Below are 19,770 nucleotides of genomic sequence, written 5' to 3'. Positions count from 1 at the left end.
AAAAAGGCTTTAGAACCAGGTTCAACCACATCAGAGTGTAACAGTGGCTGTAAAACTCAGTTGTTTTAACTGTGTCAATAGGGCTTCTGTCCACACTGTACCATTTCCTCAAATTGTTATAAAAGTTAATTTCAGAAGCACTTGTCAAACTGGCTGGAAAGAGTTATTACTCCAGTTAAAAAGTGGTTTCCCAGGGCAGTCAAGGTTTTGGACACCTGTATTGCACTTGGCAGAAAAAGCAAAATGCAGTAATACATCTCCAAATATGCTTCTCCAGAATACCACAGCTGCTACAAAATAAGTTGTAAATATTTGAACTGAGACCTCATTAGCTGCAAACTGCAGCAGAGAAGCTACACAGTTGTATTTCGGGAAATTTGCTGCAAACTTTTTCTTACAAAGAGCTGTTATATATAAATACTGATTTTGGGACTTAATAAATAATGCTTTCAGCCATAACAAGATGACTAATTCTTCTGGGTAACAGTGTTTAAAAAATGATTTACCTGACTTTTTCCCTGGCTCTCATTTAAAAAAAAATAAAATAAAAAAAGGGGGGGGGTGCAGGGGAAAGAAGGAGTGGTATGGCCAGGGTTCCATTATTGCTCAGTATTGAGGTATAATGCTTTATTTTTAAGGATCCCCCTCATTACTACCTTTCCAGCTTCCCAGAAAATACTTTAATTGATCTCTTCCTTATTATTTTCTTCTATATATTTCTGATTTTTTACCAGTTTTTTAATTCAAATGGGATTATACAGAAAAGCACTACTCTATTGCCAAGGTCCTTTGTTTTTCCACTCAATCCATTCAATCTTTTATTCTAATATAAGAAGGGGTATAATCAGACCAATTTATAAATCCTAGATTAGCTTTTTTGACCAAATTAGCCAAGGTGCAAGAACTAAAATCATATCAATCCTGGCATAAGATATATGAGTAGCAGAATAATACATATAGTCCCTGACATCCACATTCATCTGACGGACATCCTCCAGATCCTTATTTTCTAAGTGATATGACAAATTTGCACTTGCTCTTCTTGAATGCCCTCTGTGAACATTCAATTGATCCAAAGTGGAATTAAGCACTTCATTAAAATCTCCCCCAGGATAATATCCCCTTCCCTGAAACTTCCTAGAGCCCCTTAATTAACTTCCTAGGGCCCCTTAATTAAAATTAGCCTTCTCAGAATTCAATTTGTATTTGTTTTAATTTTGATGGATACTTGTTATTTTTAAGCATTTTTTCTGATTTTTATCTTATTAAATGTTCACAATTGTGCAAAATTATGGAAATTAGGGTTGGGTTTTTTTTAGATTTTTACTGACTTAAATTTTCACAGTTACGGAAAATTATTTGGGGAGAATGAGACCATGGGGGAGTCAGACAATTTATTTAATGACAATAGATGTTGAGATTCAAAATGTTAAAGCTTTATAACCATTAAAACACAAATTGTCAACATATGAAAAGTAAATATCTTTAAATCAAACTCTAATAAGTTCTCAAGCAGCATTTTTCTTACTTTGCCTATCTGTACATTTTGATTATTCTTGATGGAAATATTTTTTCCCTTGGTTTGTGTGGGTACAATGAAATGGATGTTTACCAATATTTTACCAATAAAAATCTAATCCTTCCAAGCCTAATTAAAATATATCTGTCCTCCATATCTATGAGTTGGGCTGAAACAATAAAAGAGAAGTGTTTAGTAAAAAGAATTGCCATTGTTCTCCTATTAATTTCCCTGGAGAGACGTACAATAGCTGTGTCCAAGAAGTATTTGGGTGTTTATCATCATATTTCTTCAAGGGTGTTTCCTGTAAATAGACTATACTAGGAAAATCCTTTTTTTCAGTGAGCAGAATACCTCTTTCCTCTTTGTTGGATTGTTCATCCCCTTTACATTAACAATGTGCATTAGCAATGACATTAACTCACCCATGAGTACTACATCTTCTGTCACCAAGTATATTACTCTTTGTTAAAGGCAGTGAGACCCTCCAGCTAGATGCCAGGTCTCTATTACATTTGCTTCTCTTCTTTAAATAAGACATTTTAGAGATAGTTCCCATCATATACACAATAATTTTAACACTACCACATATATTGCTTTATCTTTCTTTAACACCTATATTATTGTGCCCTGACCCCATTGTCACCATGTCCCTTCTAGCTGTGGAAGCCTGAGCTCACCTTCCTTCCTTCATGGACGTATTAGTAGCCTATTGTGTTGGGGAGGGTGTCTTTTTTATATATTCGTAAGAACCAATCTTTATCTAAATCTTATTAAACATAGGGCATTATGAGATTATTATACCATCTCTGAGTTCATATAGTCTTAAAATTTTCCACTACAGATGACCCTTCTCCAGTTTATATAAATTTTGGAATGTTTGTGACAACTCTAAAATCAAACTTGCTTCACTTGCGGAGATCTGGGTCTCCTATTTTGTTAACTTTTTTTCATAATATAAATCACAACATTCAATTAACTATAATATTTACCCATTAAGTATACTGTATTCACATAGAGTAAAATATCCTCCAAGCTATACAGCCCAGTTCCCATTTAACAATACACCTTTATCATTATAACCTCATGGATATAATATCCATTATCTATTATAATGTCATAGCCCATATACTAATATTATTCTTTTGGATCAGGACTCTTTCTTCTACTCTCATGATTGTCCTGTTGTCTTAATGATGCATCTTTTTGAGCTGTTCTGGCTCTCTTTGATCTCACTGCTTCCCAGTGATGTCTTGGTGACCTGTAGGACTGATGCCCTTGATCCCATTCAGATTGTTCTTGAGCTGATTTGCGTATTCTCATGTCTAGAAGTACCTGTTTTCCTTCATTTGGATCTGAAATAGACATGCATCTTTCCTTCCATTGAAAGGACAGTCTAAATGGGAACCTCTATTTGTATCTTACATTGTTCTTTCTAAGAACTGTGGTGGTGTTCTCTTTGCTTTTTAAGGGTTGAGGTTTCCAGATCTGGGAAAAATTTTATGGGGTGGTTAAGAATCATTAATGGTTCAGCTCTCTCTTCATTGCCCTCAGTATTTTATCCTTGTCTTGATAGTAGTGTAGATAAATGATCGCACTTCTTGGTCAGGAGCCAGCTGAGGCCCTGGGGAAAAGGGATCTGTGAGCCTGTTCAGTATGAATGCAGTCTTTATTTCCCAGTTTTTAATATCTCATGGACAATATCGTTCAATGCATTCAGCAGAGTTCTCCCTTCAGTTTCCTTTGTAATATCGTTAATCCTTATGTTAGTCATGCGTTCTCTATTTTCCATGTATTCCAGCTGTAATTCTATTTCTTTTTCTCTTTTTTCAGTTATTTGGATTCTTTGATCTAGATTAATCATGCTGTCTGATGGCTCATTTCATCCTGTTTCCACATCTGATATTTTTCCATTAATCTCATTAATTAAAGTTTTTTATCTTTAATGTAAGCCTAGAACTCATCCTTCATCTCCTTATTCATCTTTTCAATTTTTAACAGTAGATCTTCCAGGTAAGTCTTAGTGACTTGTGATTCTCCATCCACTTGCATAGTTTGTTTGCTGGAGTGGGAGTTACTCTCTTTCATGGCCATGTCTTTGAGTTTTGTTGTTGTTTTGTTTTTTGGAGGGGACGGATGGACAGGGGACGACTGATCTTTGTATTGGAAGATTTCTTTCCTTTCCCGAACATCCAGATCTTCTTGTCTTTCCTTTTTTCTTGTTGTCTCTCTCTCAGGATGGCTGCTGCCACACTCCCCCTTTGTTTGTCTGACCTTTCCAAATGGCTGCTGCCATACTTACTCCCCCAGCCACAATAGTACAATTTTAATTATTTTTTTTAAGTTCATTGCACTCACCTACTCTCTCTTTGCAGGATAATGAGGGTCCAGTTCAACATCTCTAAGCTTGCAGAGTCATTTTTAATATGTTCTGCAGGCTGGTGGTACTGTATTCTGTTGCTGGATATTCTCCTCCTGAGGCTGCTCTCTGGGACTGAGATCTGCAAGTTTTCTTCATTCTTCTCTTTTTCTTTTCAAAGCTGGCTTCATGGGTGGTTATTCGTATTTATGGCTCAGATCAGTGGATTCAGAGTGGCTGCTTCTTTTTATCTTCTTAAATTGCTTTCATTTATTCCCCCTTTATTGCAGAGAGCTGGATTAAACCACCATCTTGTTTGCTGGTTTAACCATGCCCCAGAAAGGGGTACTTTTCAATGGTTATATAAGTGCTGGTGGATTACTGGGGATATTTCACGGACATTAATGTTGGCTGGTCAGGAAGGTGTATGATGATTGCATCTTTAGGAATAAAAGACTTTTTGAATGGATGGAAACAAAAACTTTTCCCTCAGATTGGCACATTCATATGTGTTCGATTACAATGCTAATACTGATTCTTTGGGACCCAGCCTACCTTTTTGCTTCTCTGGCTCGTGAAGTCATACACAGACTAACTGGACAGCAGCAAAGAAAAATGTAACTACCACCTGAGCAGGTGCAGGATAATTGGGGAATGTGCATTTAGTAAATTGAAAGGATACTGGAAATGTCCTGAGTGACTAGGCTAGCTCTCATTGAGCCAAATATTCTTACTGTTATTTCTGCATGTTGCATTTGACTGTTTTACATAATATTTGTGAAGCAAAGGAGGAAATGTTGCCTGTAGGGTGAAAGGGGTAAGTGGAAAGACTGCTGACTTTGAATAGCCAGATACATGGGCAGTCACATGAGGACTTTGAGATGCTGTATGGCTGAGGAAGCTTTGAGAGTGTACTTTGAATAGTGTGTCATAGCATGAAAGTGTGCTGCTGTGTGCTATTTTGTGTATTTATGAAAAACTTTACTTTGCTTCTATATGAATTGTACATGTACTGTTAAAACCCAAGATGGAAGATATGCTTCTTTTGGGGATCAAAATGATATTTTGTAAGACAAAGTAAGTAAATATTATTTTCACAAAATGCAACTTTATTGAACAGTAATCAACAATTGAAGTATTTAAAAATATTTACAAAGTGCACAGTGAAAATGCTTCTATATGAACCACATGTCAGTGTCCGTGTACTCATATAATTTTTCTTGTTTTCTGCTGGGGTTGAGTGGAAGGGTTTCTGCATGGGCTATGCTGGTGCCTTGCCTGGGTTGTGTGTTTATGGCACATGGCCAGGGAACATAGAATTGCCCATACATTGCAATGGCTTTAGGGTGTCAATCTTCAGACATTTTACTCTGTAATGATTTTCAGTATCCGAGTTTGTTTGAGGCACTGCATTATGTTTGGTGTGCTTCTCAATGCATGTCTCATTTCTTCAGCCTTTCCTCGAGCATGCATTTCCTCCAGTCCATTGTCTCTTGTGAGTTGGCCTCAGAATCCTGAGAAGATCTGAAAATGTCTCCCCTGTCCATTCTTCTTTCTACTGATTATGGTCAATGTTTCAGCAGAAATGGAGGGGGTGCCTGTCAATGGTACCCTGGCTTAGGCCACTGATAAACAACAAATGAGAAGGATATTGTTAGATTTAAAGGCTTACTAGATAGAAAAAGATAAGTCAGAAACTCCCTAAAAAGTTCCCATAAAGATATTCATAAAAGTATGAACTGTGTCTGACTTGCTTCAGGGATGCTTGCTTTAGGAAGGTGAGTATATGGGACACTGTTCAAAGCCTGTAGCCATGTGGGATGGAGGGTGGACTCTCAGGTGTCCTGGTAATAATTGTAGGCATAGTGCAGTAAATATTGAAGAACTTATAATCATAAAATGTTGGCCTGGAAAAGGTCATCTAGTTCTTTCCCTGTACTGAGACAGGATTAAGTATACCTAGACCAGTGGTCCCCAACCTTTTTCGTCTGGCGGGTGCCAGATGGCGAGCCACGGAGGACTGTGGCGGTGGACGAGCATCCGCCGAAATGCCGCCGACAAGCGGCAACGTCAATAGGTGTTGCTGCCGAAATACCGCCGACAAGCAGTGTCATCGAGAGGTGTTGCCGCTGAAAATTGGCGGCATTTTGTCGGCGACACCTCTGGATGACGCTGCTTGTCGGTGGCATTTTGGCGGATGCTCGTCCACCAGCCAGTATGCGGGCACTCTTAGATGCCCTGGCGTGCGCCGCGTTGGGGACCCCTGACCTAGACCATTCCTCACTACTAAGGGAGCTGATGTTTGTGGCAGAAGGGAGTTTTGTTTCATTGGAGGCAGAACTGCCACTGGGTTCACTACTGTTTTAGTGTGAATGCCTTTTTAAAAGTTTGTTAAAGGCACTTAGAGTAATACATAGGCACATTTTTTTTCGTATTTTACTAGACATGTAAATGAAGAAAGACAGAAATTAGTTGTTGTTGGCTAACTTGTTTCTTTTTTTCCCCTCAGGAAAAGACCATGTCTGTAGATTCATTGGCTGTGGAAGGAATGACAGATTTAACTATGTGGTCATGCAGCTGCAGGTGAGTTGAACTAAATAGATTTTAAGGATTTATTTTTTCCCCAAGCATGTATTTAGCAAAAAATAACGGTGAAATTTTAGAGCATAGTGGGTAGTAGAAAACAGGCTATTGTTATAGTGGGGTGGTGAGCCAAGGTAAACTGAATATTTCATATTGTTACCATCCTCTGCCAGAAAGAAGGAGAAATCTCACAGATCTTCAGAACAGACTGAATATTTTAGTGAGAGAGGTGTGATGTTTTCTGAGATAGTTTACATCTCTCTGAAAACTTTACTTGAAGTTGGAAGATAGCTTAAGATGTGCCCAACTGCTTCTGGAATAGATTAGTTTTTTCAATATGAGTTTTTGATCACTTCACTAATGAAAATACATTGATGATAAACTTCCTGTGTAGGTTAAGACTCAATCCAGAGGATCAGAAGACCTATTCTGAGTGATTGTATATGTCAGTTATACTAGATGTATCATGAACCTGTGCTGGAGAATTTTCCCAAGCAGTACCTGTAGGGGTGGCCATGCCTGTGCCCTGAGCTCCTTGTGCTTCAAACCAAGGGTATAGAATGTGGAGCCACACTACCCTCCTCTCTCTTCCTTCTTACCATCAGTTGTCAGAGCATGCTGCCAGTTGTTCCTTTGTGAACATGTTGTAAGTATTTTGCTTCTGAATGGTACTCATTTTGGGTTTCTTTTCCTTTTCTTTTCTCTCTCTCAACTCAGAGCTCTGCCCAATATTGGGGGACCCTATGCCTTGGTCCCTTGGGTTTAAACTTTGTTCAGGGTGTTGCAAACTGACTGTGACCGTCACTCTTGCTGCCTCAAGTTTTTTGATGAGGGTCACATCAAGGACACATGTCCAGTTTGCCAGGGCTTCAAGAGCAGAACCAAGAAGTTAAGAATGCCTCAGGTATATCCTTATGGAGGCCTCCATTTGGCTGGCATTGGTACTGCCTTGGTCAGATAGAGGGAGTTCCTTCCCATCCAGGAGCACTCCCCTGCCTTACCGGAAGGCAGGGAATGGAGGAGATCTCCTTCACCAGGATGCTCCTTGAAGAAACATAAGTGTTCAGAGCCCTCTCAGCATCTGAAGTCAAAGAAAGGAACAGTTTCCATGGTATCAAAGTCTTCAGTGCAGGACTCTTTAGCTGCAGACGTGACCCACTCCAGTACTGAAGATAGAGTGGATCCTCCAGCTTGCTGGCCTTGGTATTTCTTTCTAGTGGCTCAATCAGTGCAGAGCCATTGATTCCAGTTCCCCAGTTGGGACCTTAAAGGCTGGATATTTCTTCAGAGCAGGTGCAGGAAGAGGATTTATTATCACCGAGCAAACACTTATTTCAGTACTGACCTGGAGGCCTACGTGGCTGAGCCTTTCGGTACTGCTCTTTCCAGTTATTCAGACCAGTAGTGTCTTGCCAGGGCTGTTGTACAGTATGCACATGTTGCTTCCCATGCCGGTGTCCAGTACCACATCCTTTTACTGTGAAGCTGGTTCTGAGATCATCAGCAACCACCGCCTCAGTGCATAGTACCGATAGACAGAGAGCCACTGAGGTTGCCACTGGTACTGCAGTCTAGTCAAAGATATTGGACCTGATCTCCGATGATGTTGTTTGGTACTCCGCCTCCCTGGCCGGCAGAGTACTCATATTCCTCCTCAGACTCTGAAGTGGGCTCCTACATCTCCCACAACAGGGAGTCATTGTTACCCTCACATGTGAGTTGTCCTGATAAGAGCAGACCGAGGCAATTGAGGGCCTGATTTAGGCATGACTGTCCTTCAGAACTGTACTAGCCCTACCATTGGCCTTACTAGGTACAGTGGCGGATGCCTCCAGAGTCTAGATAATCATCCCAGATGCACTGCAGAAATCAGTCCTTGAGAAGATGAGCTTCTCCACCCAGTATCGACAGACTGCAGGAAGTCGGTACACAGCAGCTGCTACATTACAGAAATATATCCCTTAGCAATGAAGTCTCCCCACGTGGTATCAATGGGCCTCTTGATCCTGGTTCTGACCGTCATTGATGAGGTGAGAATCAGAATGGCTTGTTGTTGGCTTTAGACAGGACTTCTACATCTGCAGTTCTTGACCAGCGCCAGGAGAGTTCTAGCCTGCCTTCTTTGAATACATACTCCACCTCCTCTCTGGAAGAAGCACTGGTATTGAAACCCTTTCTCAGCACCAGATGATTTAAAGGCCTACGAAGAGCTCCTGAAAAGGATGGCTACAACCCGGGGATACAAATGACGCTTGTGGAAGAAAATCCACAGAAGCTCATAGACATTTTACACCTGTCTACATCAGGGAAAGTTGCTCTCCCTATAAATGAGAAAGTTATGCAGCCTAATAAAATGTTGTGGCAAACTCCATCATCTCTCATGCCAGTGGCAAAGTACCCAGAACCCAGTACCAGGTTCCATCTCAGGGATCTGAGCAGTTTTTTCATATTCCATAGGGATCCCTAGCATTGGCAGTCGTAAATGAAAAGCACCACTATGGTAGAGCAAAAGTGACTCCTAAGGACAAGGACACAAAAAAATTGGATCTCTTTGTCAGAAAAATTTGAGGGAGAGTTGGGAGGCTATGCAGTTGCAAGGTCTGCAGTACAGGCTTCCTTGGATGCAGCCAGATTCAGCTGCCAGAGTCATGACAATGGTGGTAACCATGCACTGTGCAGCTTGGCTCCAGGATTCTCACTGAAGTCCAGCAGACTATCGAAGACCTCTCCTTTTAGGGCTGTGAATTGCTTTGTTTGAAAACAGATGATTAACTGCATACATTTAAAAAAAAACCCTATAGGACAGTGTTCAAGTCCCTGGGTCTGTAGTCACCAATCCCCAAAAGACTGAAGTTTTGTTCTCAGCTTCCACCAAGTCAGCAGTACGGTTGGCGTAGACACCTGGATCAGTATAAGTGGGCATACAAGCAGGAAAGGAGGAGACTTCCCCCTCATCCGGGCAGCCGCACCTCTCTAAACAGCCCATTTGAATCTTCTGTCAAGGACAGCATACCGACAATATAAGATCTTGCAGACTGTCTTCCTCCCTTTGGGAGTGGGTTGTCATATTTCTTAAGTGCATGGCAATCCATCATCTCCAAGAAGTAGGTGCTACAGCACAGTGGAATCAGGATATACCCTCCAATTCCTGTCGTCCTTCCCTGTCCCTTTTTGGGAACCATCTAACAAATCAGTTCTGAGACAAGAGGTGCAGACTCTATGTTCTTTGGAAGCCACAGAAGAAGTGCTCTCTCAGTATCAAGGAAGAGGATTCTACTCATGATACTTTCCAATACCCAAAGCAAAAGAATGTCCCAGGCACATTCTGAACCTTCAAAACCTAAACAGATACATCAAGAAGTTGTGATTCCACATGGTCTCCCTCACAATTATTATTCCTTGTTAGATCTGGGAGATTGATCTGCTGCCTTTCACTTGAAAAATGCATGTTCCCACATCCATATGACCATTCACCATGTCCACAGGAAATGTCTAAAGTTTGTAGTAGGAGGGGACTATTTTCAATTTACAGTTCTAGCCTTTGGCATTTAATCTGCACTGAGGGTTTTCACTAAGTGCATGGCTGTGATGGCTCTGCTGCTGGGACATCCAAGAATATCTTTACCTGGACAACTGGCTGCTGTGAGGAGTTCCTGTCAGCAGGTATAGGGAAGTATTTATCAAACATTCCACCAGTTTTCATGCCTAGGCCTGGTAATGAACAGAGAGGAATTGAGTCTATCACCCCTCCAAAGGATAGAATTAATCAGAGCAGTCCTAGATTCAATTCTAGCCAGGACCTCTCTGCTGCTTTCAAGATGTCTAGCCATATGAGACATCTGCCTATCCTTCAAGAACCATCTTCATATGGCAGCATGCACATATGTGACCCCACATGCCAGGCTGGATCTCAGGGGGTTACAAACATGACTTAAGTCAGTATACCACCCCCATATACATCACCTGGACAGTCTAATATGTATCCCTGGCAAAATCTTACCCTGGTTGGGTTGGTGGAGGAGCCAAGACAAGATGTGCAGGGGAGTTTCTTTGTACCTGCCTTTCTTCCATAACTGGTAATGGACACTTCAGACATAGAGTGATGAGTGCCTCTGGGAGCCATGTAGGTTCAAGGCTTGTGGTCCACTCCAAAGACGAGGCCTACCCATAAACATTCTCAAGCTATTGCATGTTGTTGCCATATATATGTGGCAGAACTGTCTAAGCACCAGCCAACAACACCACAGTGGTGTTCTACATCACTAATCAGAAGGCCTCCAGATCAGACAGCCTGTGCCAGGAGGCAGTCAGGCTGAGGAACTTCTATATATAAAATTGCTTGATATTCATAGCATCACACCTGCCGAGGGTTCAGAATGATGTAGTGGACAAACTACGCAGGTCCTTCACCTTGGATCATGAGTGGTCCCTCAACAAGTCTATTCTATTCTAAGATCAGTGTTTCAAGTGGAGGAGGGAAGGACTGTTTTCTCTAATCCAGTGACTACTAGGTTCTTAAAAGATCTAAATAGACTGTTCTCACATTAGGGACCTTTTCCCAGAGTGGGATTTGAACTTAGTGTTATCTGCCCTCGTGGGTTCCCCTTTTGAACTGTAAGCCACTTGCTCATGGTGGCATCTTTCAATTAAGGTGGCCTTTTTAGTAGCCATCATGTCTTCTAAGAGAGCTGCATGGCCTAGTAATGGATCCTCTATGTACTATTTTCTTCAAGGATGAGGTACAACTTAGGCCACGTTGCAAGTTTATTTCCAAAATAGTGTTTGACTTTCATCTCAATCAGTATATGTATTTACCAGTTTTCTTTCCAAAGCCACAGAGTCATAGGGGCAAATAAAAGCTCCACCTGCTGGATGTTCAAAAAACGTTTGTGGCTTTTTATTTAGAAAGAACAAAGCCCTTTTGGTTCTCTTTCCAATTATATTTGTCTCCTTTGCAGAATGAATGAGGGGTCATCCTGCAACAGTGCAGTGGCAGTCCAAATGGGTCACCAGCTCTGTTGTCATGTGTTACAATGCCATGGGTGTTAGTCCTGTAGAAAAGTTGTCTACATATTCAACCAGAGCTCACTCAGCACCCACAGTATTTGAGTAACATCCCATTGTGGTCATTTGCAGAACAGCAATGCAGTCCAATCCACAACTTTGCTAGACATTGAGTGATTGCTACTGCATCAAGGGAAGATGCTAATGTAGGAAAGTACTTTTGTAGTTCCTCTTCCAGTAAGACTCCTAGCCTCATCTCCATAGGAGATTGGGAGTCACCTAGTATAATGTACATATACAGTCACTCAAAGAAGAAATAACGGTTCCTAACCTTTTTCATAACTGTTATTCTTTGGGATGTGTTACATATGTTCATTACATGACCCTCCCTCCTTCCCCAATGCATCAGTTGTTCATCTAAGGGTCTGGTGTGAAGGAACTGAAGAGCGGGAAATGTGGCTACTCCCTTTATGCCTTCTTGTTTGGATTATGAGGAGCCCAGAGCATGGGTGTGGCCGCCCTTCAGGGTACCGTTTATGAAAACTCTTCAGCACTGGTGCACGAGTTGCTCTCGCACCTAATGTAATGGACATGTGCGGTGCATCTCAAAGGACAACAGTTACAAAAGGTGACTAACCTTTCTTTCCTGTAGAAAGGGGTTAAAATGGGGATTAACAAAATGATAAAAAGAATGAGGAGTACTTGTGGCACCTTAGAGACCAACAAATTTATTTGAGCATAAGCTTTTGTGGGCTAAAACCCACTTCATCAGATGCATGCAGTGGAAAATACAGTAGGAAGATATATATATATATGCAGAGAACATGAAAAAATGGAGGTTGCTATACCAACTCTGAGACTAATCAATTAAGGTGGGCTATTATCAGCAGGAGAAAAAAAAACTTTTGTAGTGATAATCAGGATGGCCCATTTCCAACAGTTGACAAGAAGGTGTGAGTAATAGTAGGGGGAAAATTAACATGGGGAAATAGTTTTTAGTTTGTGTCTGACCCATCCACTCCCAGTCAGCATCACTTGCCCCATAACCTCAGCAATGCAGAACACAATGCCATCTACAGCCTCAGGAACAACTCTGACATCATAATAAAAAAGGCTGACAAAGGAGGTGCTGTCATCATCATGAATAAGTCGGAATATGAACGAGAGGCTGCTAGGCATCTCTCTAACACCACATTCTACAGGCCATTACGCTCTGATCCCACTGAGGTTTACCAAAAGAAACTACACCATCTGCTCAAGAAACTCCCTGAGAAAGCACAGGTACAAATCTGCACAGACACACCGCTAGAACCCCAACCAGGGGTATTCTATCTGCTGCCCAAGATCCATAAACCTGGAAATCCTGGACGCCCCATCATCTCAGGCATTGGCACCCTAACAGCAGGATTGTCTGGCTATGTAGGCTCTCTCCTCAGGCCCTACGCTACCAGCACTTCTAGCTATCTTCGAGACACCACTGACTTCCTGAGGAAACTACAATCCATTGGTGATCTTTCAGAAAACACCATCCTGGCCACTATGGATGTAGAAGCCCTCTACACTAACATTCCACACAAAGACGAACTACAACAGTATCCCTGATAATGTCACGGCAAACCTGGTGGCTAAACTTTGTGACTTTGTCCTCACCCACAACTATTTCACATTTGGGGACAACGTATACCTTCAAGTCAGCAGCACTGCTATGGGTACCCGCATGGCCCCACAGTATGCCAACATTTTTATGGCTGACTTAGAACAACGCTTCCTCAGCTCTCGTCCCCTAATGCCCCTACTCTGCTTGTGCTACACTGACATCTTCATCATCTGGACTCATGGAAAAGAAGCCTTTGAGATACTCCACCATGATTTCAACAATTTCCATCACACCATCAACCTGAGCCTGGACCAGTCCACACAAGAGATCCACTTCCTGGACACTACAGTGCTAATAAGCGGTGATCACATAAACACCACCCTATACCGGAAACCTACTGACCGCTATACTTACCTACATGCCTCCAGTTTTCACCCAGACCACATCTCACGATCCATTGTCTACAGCCAAGCTCCAAGGGTATGTCTACACTACAAGAGTAGTTTGATTCAACTTAAGTCGAATTTGTGGAATCGACCGTACGAAGTCGAATTTGTGTATCCACACTAAGGACACTAATTTGACTTTGTGAGTCCACACTAACAGGGCAAGCGTTGACTTTGGAAGCGGTGCACTGTGGGAAGCTATCCCACAGTTCCCGCAGTCCCCGCTGCCCATTGGAATGCTGGGTAGAGCCCCCAATGCCTGCTGGGGGGAAAAAATGTGTCGAGGGTGGTTTTGGGTAACTGTCATCATTGAACCGTCAATCACGCCCTCCCTCCCTCCCTGAAAGCGCCTGCGGGCAATCTGTTCATGCACTTTTCTGGTCAGTGACAGCGTGGACGCCACAGCACTGCGAGCATGGAGCCCGCTGCAGTTATGGCCGTTTTCACCTCCTCGCACCTTATCGTCCACCTCTTCCACAGTCAGCTGCTGAGAAATCGGGCTACTTTTCAATGGTGCTGCAAGCACTGGTGGGACCATAGGGGACGTTTTACCAACATCAACGTTCGGGTGGCCGGGCAAGGTTCATGACGCACGTGTTTTCAGGAACTGTGGTCTGTTTAGACACCTGCAGGAAGGTAGTTTCTTCCCAGACCACAAAATAACTGTTGGATGTGCAGATGCCTATAGTGATCCTCGGGGACCCAGCCTACCCGCTAATGCCCTGGCTCATGAAGCCCTATACAGGCGCCTTGCACAGCGACAAGGAACTCTTCAAGTACCAGCGAGCAGCGTGACCTGTGACTGTTCAGTTTCTTTACAGAGAAGCTGAACCTGCCCCTGATTCTTTACCCAGTTACTGTTGACTATCCTCTGCAGTTACATACCCCGTTTCCCCCACTTCCAACACACGTGTAAAAATAAAATACATGTTCCATTGTTACTTAACAAAGGTTTCTTTATTAATGACTTTGCGTTAAAGGGTTGAAACTGGGACGCAGACTGTGCTGGGTAGGGTGTGCGGTGATGTAAAGACCGCCTCTGAACTCGAGGAATGACAGGCTCCTGCTCCTAGAGCGGTCCGCAGTGCCGGACTGGTTGTTTCAACGGAGCCTGCCATCCCTCCTTTTTGGGACTCTGTGTGCGGGGGCTATGTGACCTTGTGGTGGGGGAGGACGGTTACAGATTCCCCTGCTGCGTGGCCCTGTGGTCCAGGACAAGGACCGCTGCATAAGATCTGTAACCGCCCTCCCCCGCTACAAAGTCACATCCCCCCCCCCCACCCACACAGAACCTGGAAACTACCTCCCATACCAACCAGGGTGCCTACTGACTGCACTGTGTGTGTGACCTGCTGCTGATCCTGCCCCCGTGTCTGTACCCTGGTAAAGGTGACTGCCCTATGCAATTACCAACCCCCTTCCCCACCCCACCCCACTTCAAACACAGTCTTCTGTAAAAAAAAAAACAAAAAAAAACCCACATGACGGAAACAGTAATTAACAGCAAAGTATTTTTAATAATTAACTAGACAGTTAGGGGATGAAACTTGGATTGGGGCTTGGGTGAGTCAGGAAGGGAAGGACTTCTCAAAATTGAGGGTATGAGAGCTTTTGGGTACTTGAGCACTCTGCTGGGGTGCAGTGACAGTTTTCACGGCCCCTGGCGCCCCTCCTTCTGGTTATTTTGGGTGAGGGGGTAATGGGACTTTGTGGCGGGGGAGGGCGGTTGCAGATACACTGCAGGGGGGCTCTGTCCTCCTGCCTGTGGTCCTGCAGAACATCCACAAGGTGCCGGAGCGTGTCCATTTGCTCCCTCATTAGTCCAAGCAGTGTTTGAGTCGCCTGCTTGTCTTCCTCATGCCACCTCTCCTCCCGTTCGCTGTGTGAGTGCTGGTACAGAGAGAGGGTCTCCCTCCACTGGCTCTGCTGGTCCTCCTCGGCTCGGGAGCAGCTGAGAAGTTCAGCGAACATCTGGAGACAGTCGAAGCTGTGTGATGGGAAAAAGCGAGTGAATTCCTTGCAAAGATACATTTCTGCGAACAATGAACACAGTCTAGTCTGTCTCTGAACAAGACCATGCACAGCACTTATCTCGTGCGCACTCCTGCTGCAGGCAATCTGGAAAGCATAAACTCTGCCCCTGTTCCACCCCATCGCAGTCTCCCCCGACCCTTGGCATTCTGGGTTGAGATCCCAGTGCTTGATGTGGCAAAAATCATTGTCGCGGGTGGTTCTGGGTAAATGTCGTCAGTCATTCCTTCCTCCGGGAAAGCAACAGTAGACAATCATTTCAAGCCCGTTTTCCCTGGATTACCCTGGCAGACGCCATAGTGTGGCAACCATGGAGCCCGTTTTGCCTTTTGTCACTGACACCGTATGTGTACTAGATGCCGCGGACAGAGGCGATTCAGCAGCGCTACACAGCAGCATTCATTTGCTTTTGCATGACAGCAGAGATGGTTATCAGCCATACTGTACCATCTACCATGCCATTGTAAATTGGCAATGTGATGACGGTTACCAGTCGTATTGCATTATACCTTCTGCTGCTGTCATAGGTGCCCCTGGCCGAGATCAGCCGGGGGCGCAAAAGACAAAACTGGGAATGACTCCTCGAGTCAATCCCTCCTTTATGGTATGTAAAAATAGAATAATTCCTGCATAGAATATGGGGCAAGTGTAGTAGAGATCCAGTGTATCAGAGAACCAGAGAGCACAGCTGCTCCGTGTCAGATTATGCAGGAATGATGAGCTGCATGGCATTCACAGGGGGTGCTCCTGCAACAACCCCACCTGTTGCTTCCCTCCTTCCCCAACCTTCCCGGGCTACCGTTGCAGTGTCCCCTGATTTGTGTGCTGAAGTAATAAAGAATGCAGGAATAAGAAACAGTGACTTGTTAGTGAAATGAAATGAGGGGAAGGCAGCCTCCAGCTGCTATGATTGTCCAGACAGGACATTAAGCAGTATGGGGGAGAGGAGAACAGCATCCTGCTGCTATGACAGTCCAGGCAGTACAGAATCTTTTCTTTACACATAAAGGGTGGGGGCTGATGGAGTTCAGCCCCCTGTTGCTATGATGAAGACGGTTAGCAGGCTGTCTACTTATGGGCTGATGATGAGGACGGGTACCAGTCGTATTGCACTACACCATCTATCGCAAGGCTGATGATGACGATGGATATCAGTCATATTGTACCGTCAGCCACCCATGAGGCGGGGGGGGGGGGGGAAGGATGCTACAGTACAGTGCTGCAGCATCGCGTCTACCAGAAGCATTCAGTACACATAGGGTGACATTTAAAAGAGTCAAGAGACGTTTTATTTTCCTTTTCCTTCTGGGGATGGGGGGTGTACATTGACAAGCTATACCCTGAACCGCCGCGGACAATGTGTTTGACCGTACAGGTATTGGGAGCTCAGCCAAGAATGCAAATGCTTTTCAGAGACTGCAGGAACTGTGGGATATCTTGCGTCCTCAGTCCCCCCTCCCTCCATGAGCGTCCATTTGATTCTTTGTCTTTCCGTTACGCTTGTCACGCAGCAGCGTGCTGAGTCTCTGCTATGCCGTCTGTCTGGAGATTTTTTGAAAATACTCTGGACCAGGCATAACATTACAGTAACTCCCGTAAATAGATGCAGGAGTCTCCGAGCGAGATCACCCTGAGGAGGGTCACTGAAGGAGATAGAGAGCGCATGCTGCGTGAAAGCCAGCACAAACCAGTGGCCTATGCTGCCATGCTCGGGGAGGCAATGCTCTCTGAACACCTCATGAAAGCCTGGCGCTGAAAAGTGTGCTACCACGGAGCACCCAATAAGGCAGATCTCCCCAGGAACCACCTGCGGAGGCTTTTCGATTACCTCCAGGAGAGCTTCGTGGAGATCTCCCAGGAGGATTTCTGTTCTATCCCCATATATATAGACCTCCTTTTCACATAGTTCAGATTCCTGTTCCATTAATAATAAAAGTGTACATGTTTAAAGCACTTACCGACTGATCCTTCCTCTGATTCAGGGTCCGGGTTAACGGCCGGGGAGGGTTGGTAGGGGATCTCCATGAGGGTGATGAAGAGATCCTGGCTGTCGGGGAAACCAGCGTTGTAAGCGCTGTTGCCTGCCTCGTCCTCCACAAACCTTCCTCATCTTCCCCGTCTGCGAACATCGCCGAGGAACTGGCCGTCGACACTATCCCATCGTCAGAGTCCACGGTCACTGGTGGGGCAGTGGTGGCAGGCTCTGGAGCGTCCGTTTGCCACTTTGGTCTTCTGGTAGCCTTGTCTCAGGTCCTTGATTTTCACGCGGCACTGCGTTGCATCCCGGCTGCATCCTCTGTCTCTCATGGCTTTGGAGACCTTCTCGTAGGTCTTTGCATTCCGTTTTTCGGAGCGCAGCTCCGAAAGCACAGACTCCTTGCCCCACACATTGATCAGATCCAACACTTCCCGGTCAGTCTATGCTGGGGCCCTCTTTCTATTCAGAGATTGCATTAACTCCTCTGCTGATGCTGCTGAGCTCGCCCCGATGTCCAACCAGGAAATTAGATTCAAACTGGCCAGACAGGAAAAGGAATTCAAATTTTCCCGGGGCTTTTCCTGTGTGCCTGATCAGAACATCCAAGCTCGGACTGCTGTCCAGAGCGTCAACAGAGTGGTGCAGTGTGGGATAGCTCCCGGAGCTACTAAGGTCAATTTCTGTCCACACCTAGCCTAATTCGACATGGCCATGTCGAATTTAGCGCTACTCCCCTCGTCGGGGAGGAGTACAGAAGTCGAACTAAAGAGCCCTCTATGTCGAATTAAATAGCTTCGTGGTGTGGACGGGTGCACGGTTAATTCGAATTAACGCTGCTAAATTCGAATTAAAGTCCTAGTGTGGACCAGGCCTAAGATACAACTGCATTTGCTCCAATCCCTCAGACAGAGACAAACACCTACAAGATCTTTATCAAGCATTCTTAAAACTACAGTACCACCTGCTGAAGTGAAGAAAGAGATTGAAAGCGCCAGAAGAATACCCAGAAGTCACCTACTCCAGGACAGACCCAACAAAGAAAGTAACAGAACGCCACTAGCCGTCACCTTCAACCCCCAACTAAAACCTCTCCAGCGCATCATCAAGGATCTACAACCTATCCTGAAGGACGATCCCTCACTCTCACAGATCTTGAGAGACAGGCCAGTCCTCGCTTACAGACAGCCCCCCAACCTGAAGCAAATACTCACCAGCAACCACACAACAAAAACACTAACCCAGGAACCTATCCTTGCAACAAAGCCTGTTGCCAACTCTGTCCACAGACAGCATCATAGGACCTAATCACATCAACCAAACCATCAGGGGCTTGTTTACCTGCACATATATGCCATCATGTGCCAGCAATGCCCCTCTGCCATGTACATTGGCCAAACTGGACAGTCTCTACGCAAAAGAATAAATGGACACAAATCAGACGTCAAGAATTATAACATTCAAAAACCAGTTGGAGAACACTTCAGCCTCCCTGGACACTCAATTACAGACCTAAAAGTCACAATTCTTCAACAAAAAAACTTCAGAAACAGACTCCAATGAGAAACTGCAGAACTGGAATTAATTTGCAAACTGGACACCATTAAATTAGGCTTGAATAAAGACTGGGAGTGGATGGGTGTGGTGGAGTGGTGCCCCACCCCCTGAGAAAAAGGCTGGAACAGGCCTTTGACACTGCACAAGCTGGCAGCTAATCAACAGAGGCCTGTTAGGAGCCAATCAGGGCAGGGCAGAGGCAACCAATCAGGGCTGGGTTAGGCCCTATAACAGGGGTCGGCAACTTTTCAGAAGTGATGTGCTGAGTCTTCATTTATTCACTCTAAGTTAAGGTTTCGTGTGCTAGTAATACATTTTAATGTTTTTAGACGGTCTCTTTCTATATGTCTATAATATATAACTAAACTATTGTTGTATGTAAAGTAAATAAGGTTTTTAAAATGTTTAAGAAGCTTCATTTAAAATTAAATTAAAATGCAGATCTCCCCAGACCAGTGGCCAGGACCCGGGCAGTGTGAGTGCCACTGAAAATCAGCTCTCATGCCGCCTTCGACACACGTGCGATAGGTTGCCTACCCCTGCCCTATATAAAGGCTGCCTAGCAGGAGAAAGGGGAGTCTCTCCCTGACTGCCAAGGGAGGAGGACTGGCTCCTGGGCTGAAGGTAGCACCTTGGACAGAGCAGTGCTGGGGAAGGGCAGAAGGAGCTGGGGAGCTCCAGCCAGGGAAAACCCCAGGC

General features: G+C 44.4%; 1 protein-coding gene across 7 annotated transcripts in view; it reads left to right on the top strand.

Annotated features, from left to right (window-relative positions):
- Window positions 1–19,770, top strand: part of TTBK2 (tau tubulin kinase 2) — a 195,799-nt gene that overhangs the window by 79,686 nt on the left and 96,343 nt on the right. For all 7 annotated transcript variants that reach the window (XM_039536222.1, XM_039536218.1, XM_039536219.1 and 4 more), the window contains one exon: window positions 6,388–6,461. In XM_039536222.1, coding sequence (XP_039392156.1) covers window positions 6,388–6,461 — 74 coding nt within the window. The remainder of the gene's footprint in view (window positions 1–6,387; window positions 6,462–19,770) is intronic.

Source organism: Mauremys reevesii, linkage group 4 (assembly GCF_016161935.1).
Source record: "Mauremys reevesii isolate NIE-2019 linkage group 4, ASM1616193v1, whole genome shotgun sequence".
Taxonomy (NCBI): Eukaryota; Metazoa; Chordata; order Testudines; family Geoemydidae; genus Mauremys; species Mauremys reevesii.
The sequence above is the reverse complement of the archived record's forward strand: the minus strand, read 5'-3'. Positions and strand labels throughout refer to the sequence as shown.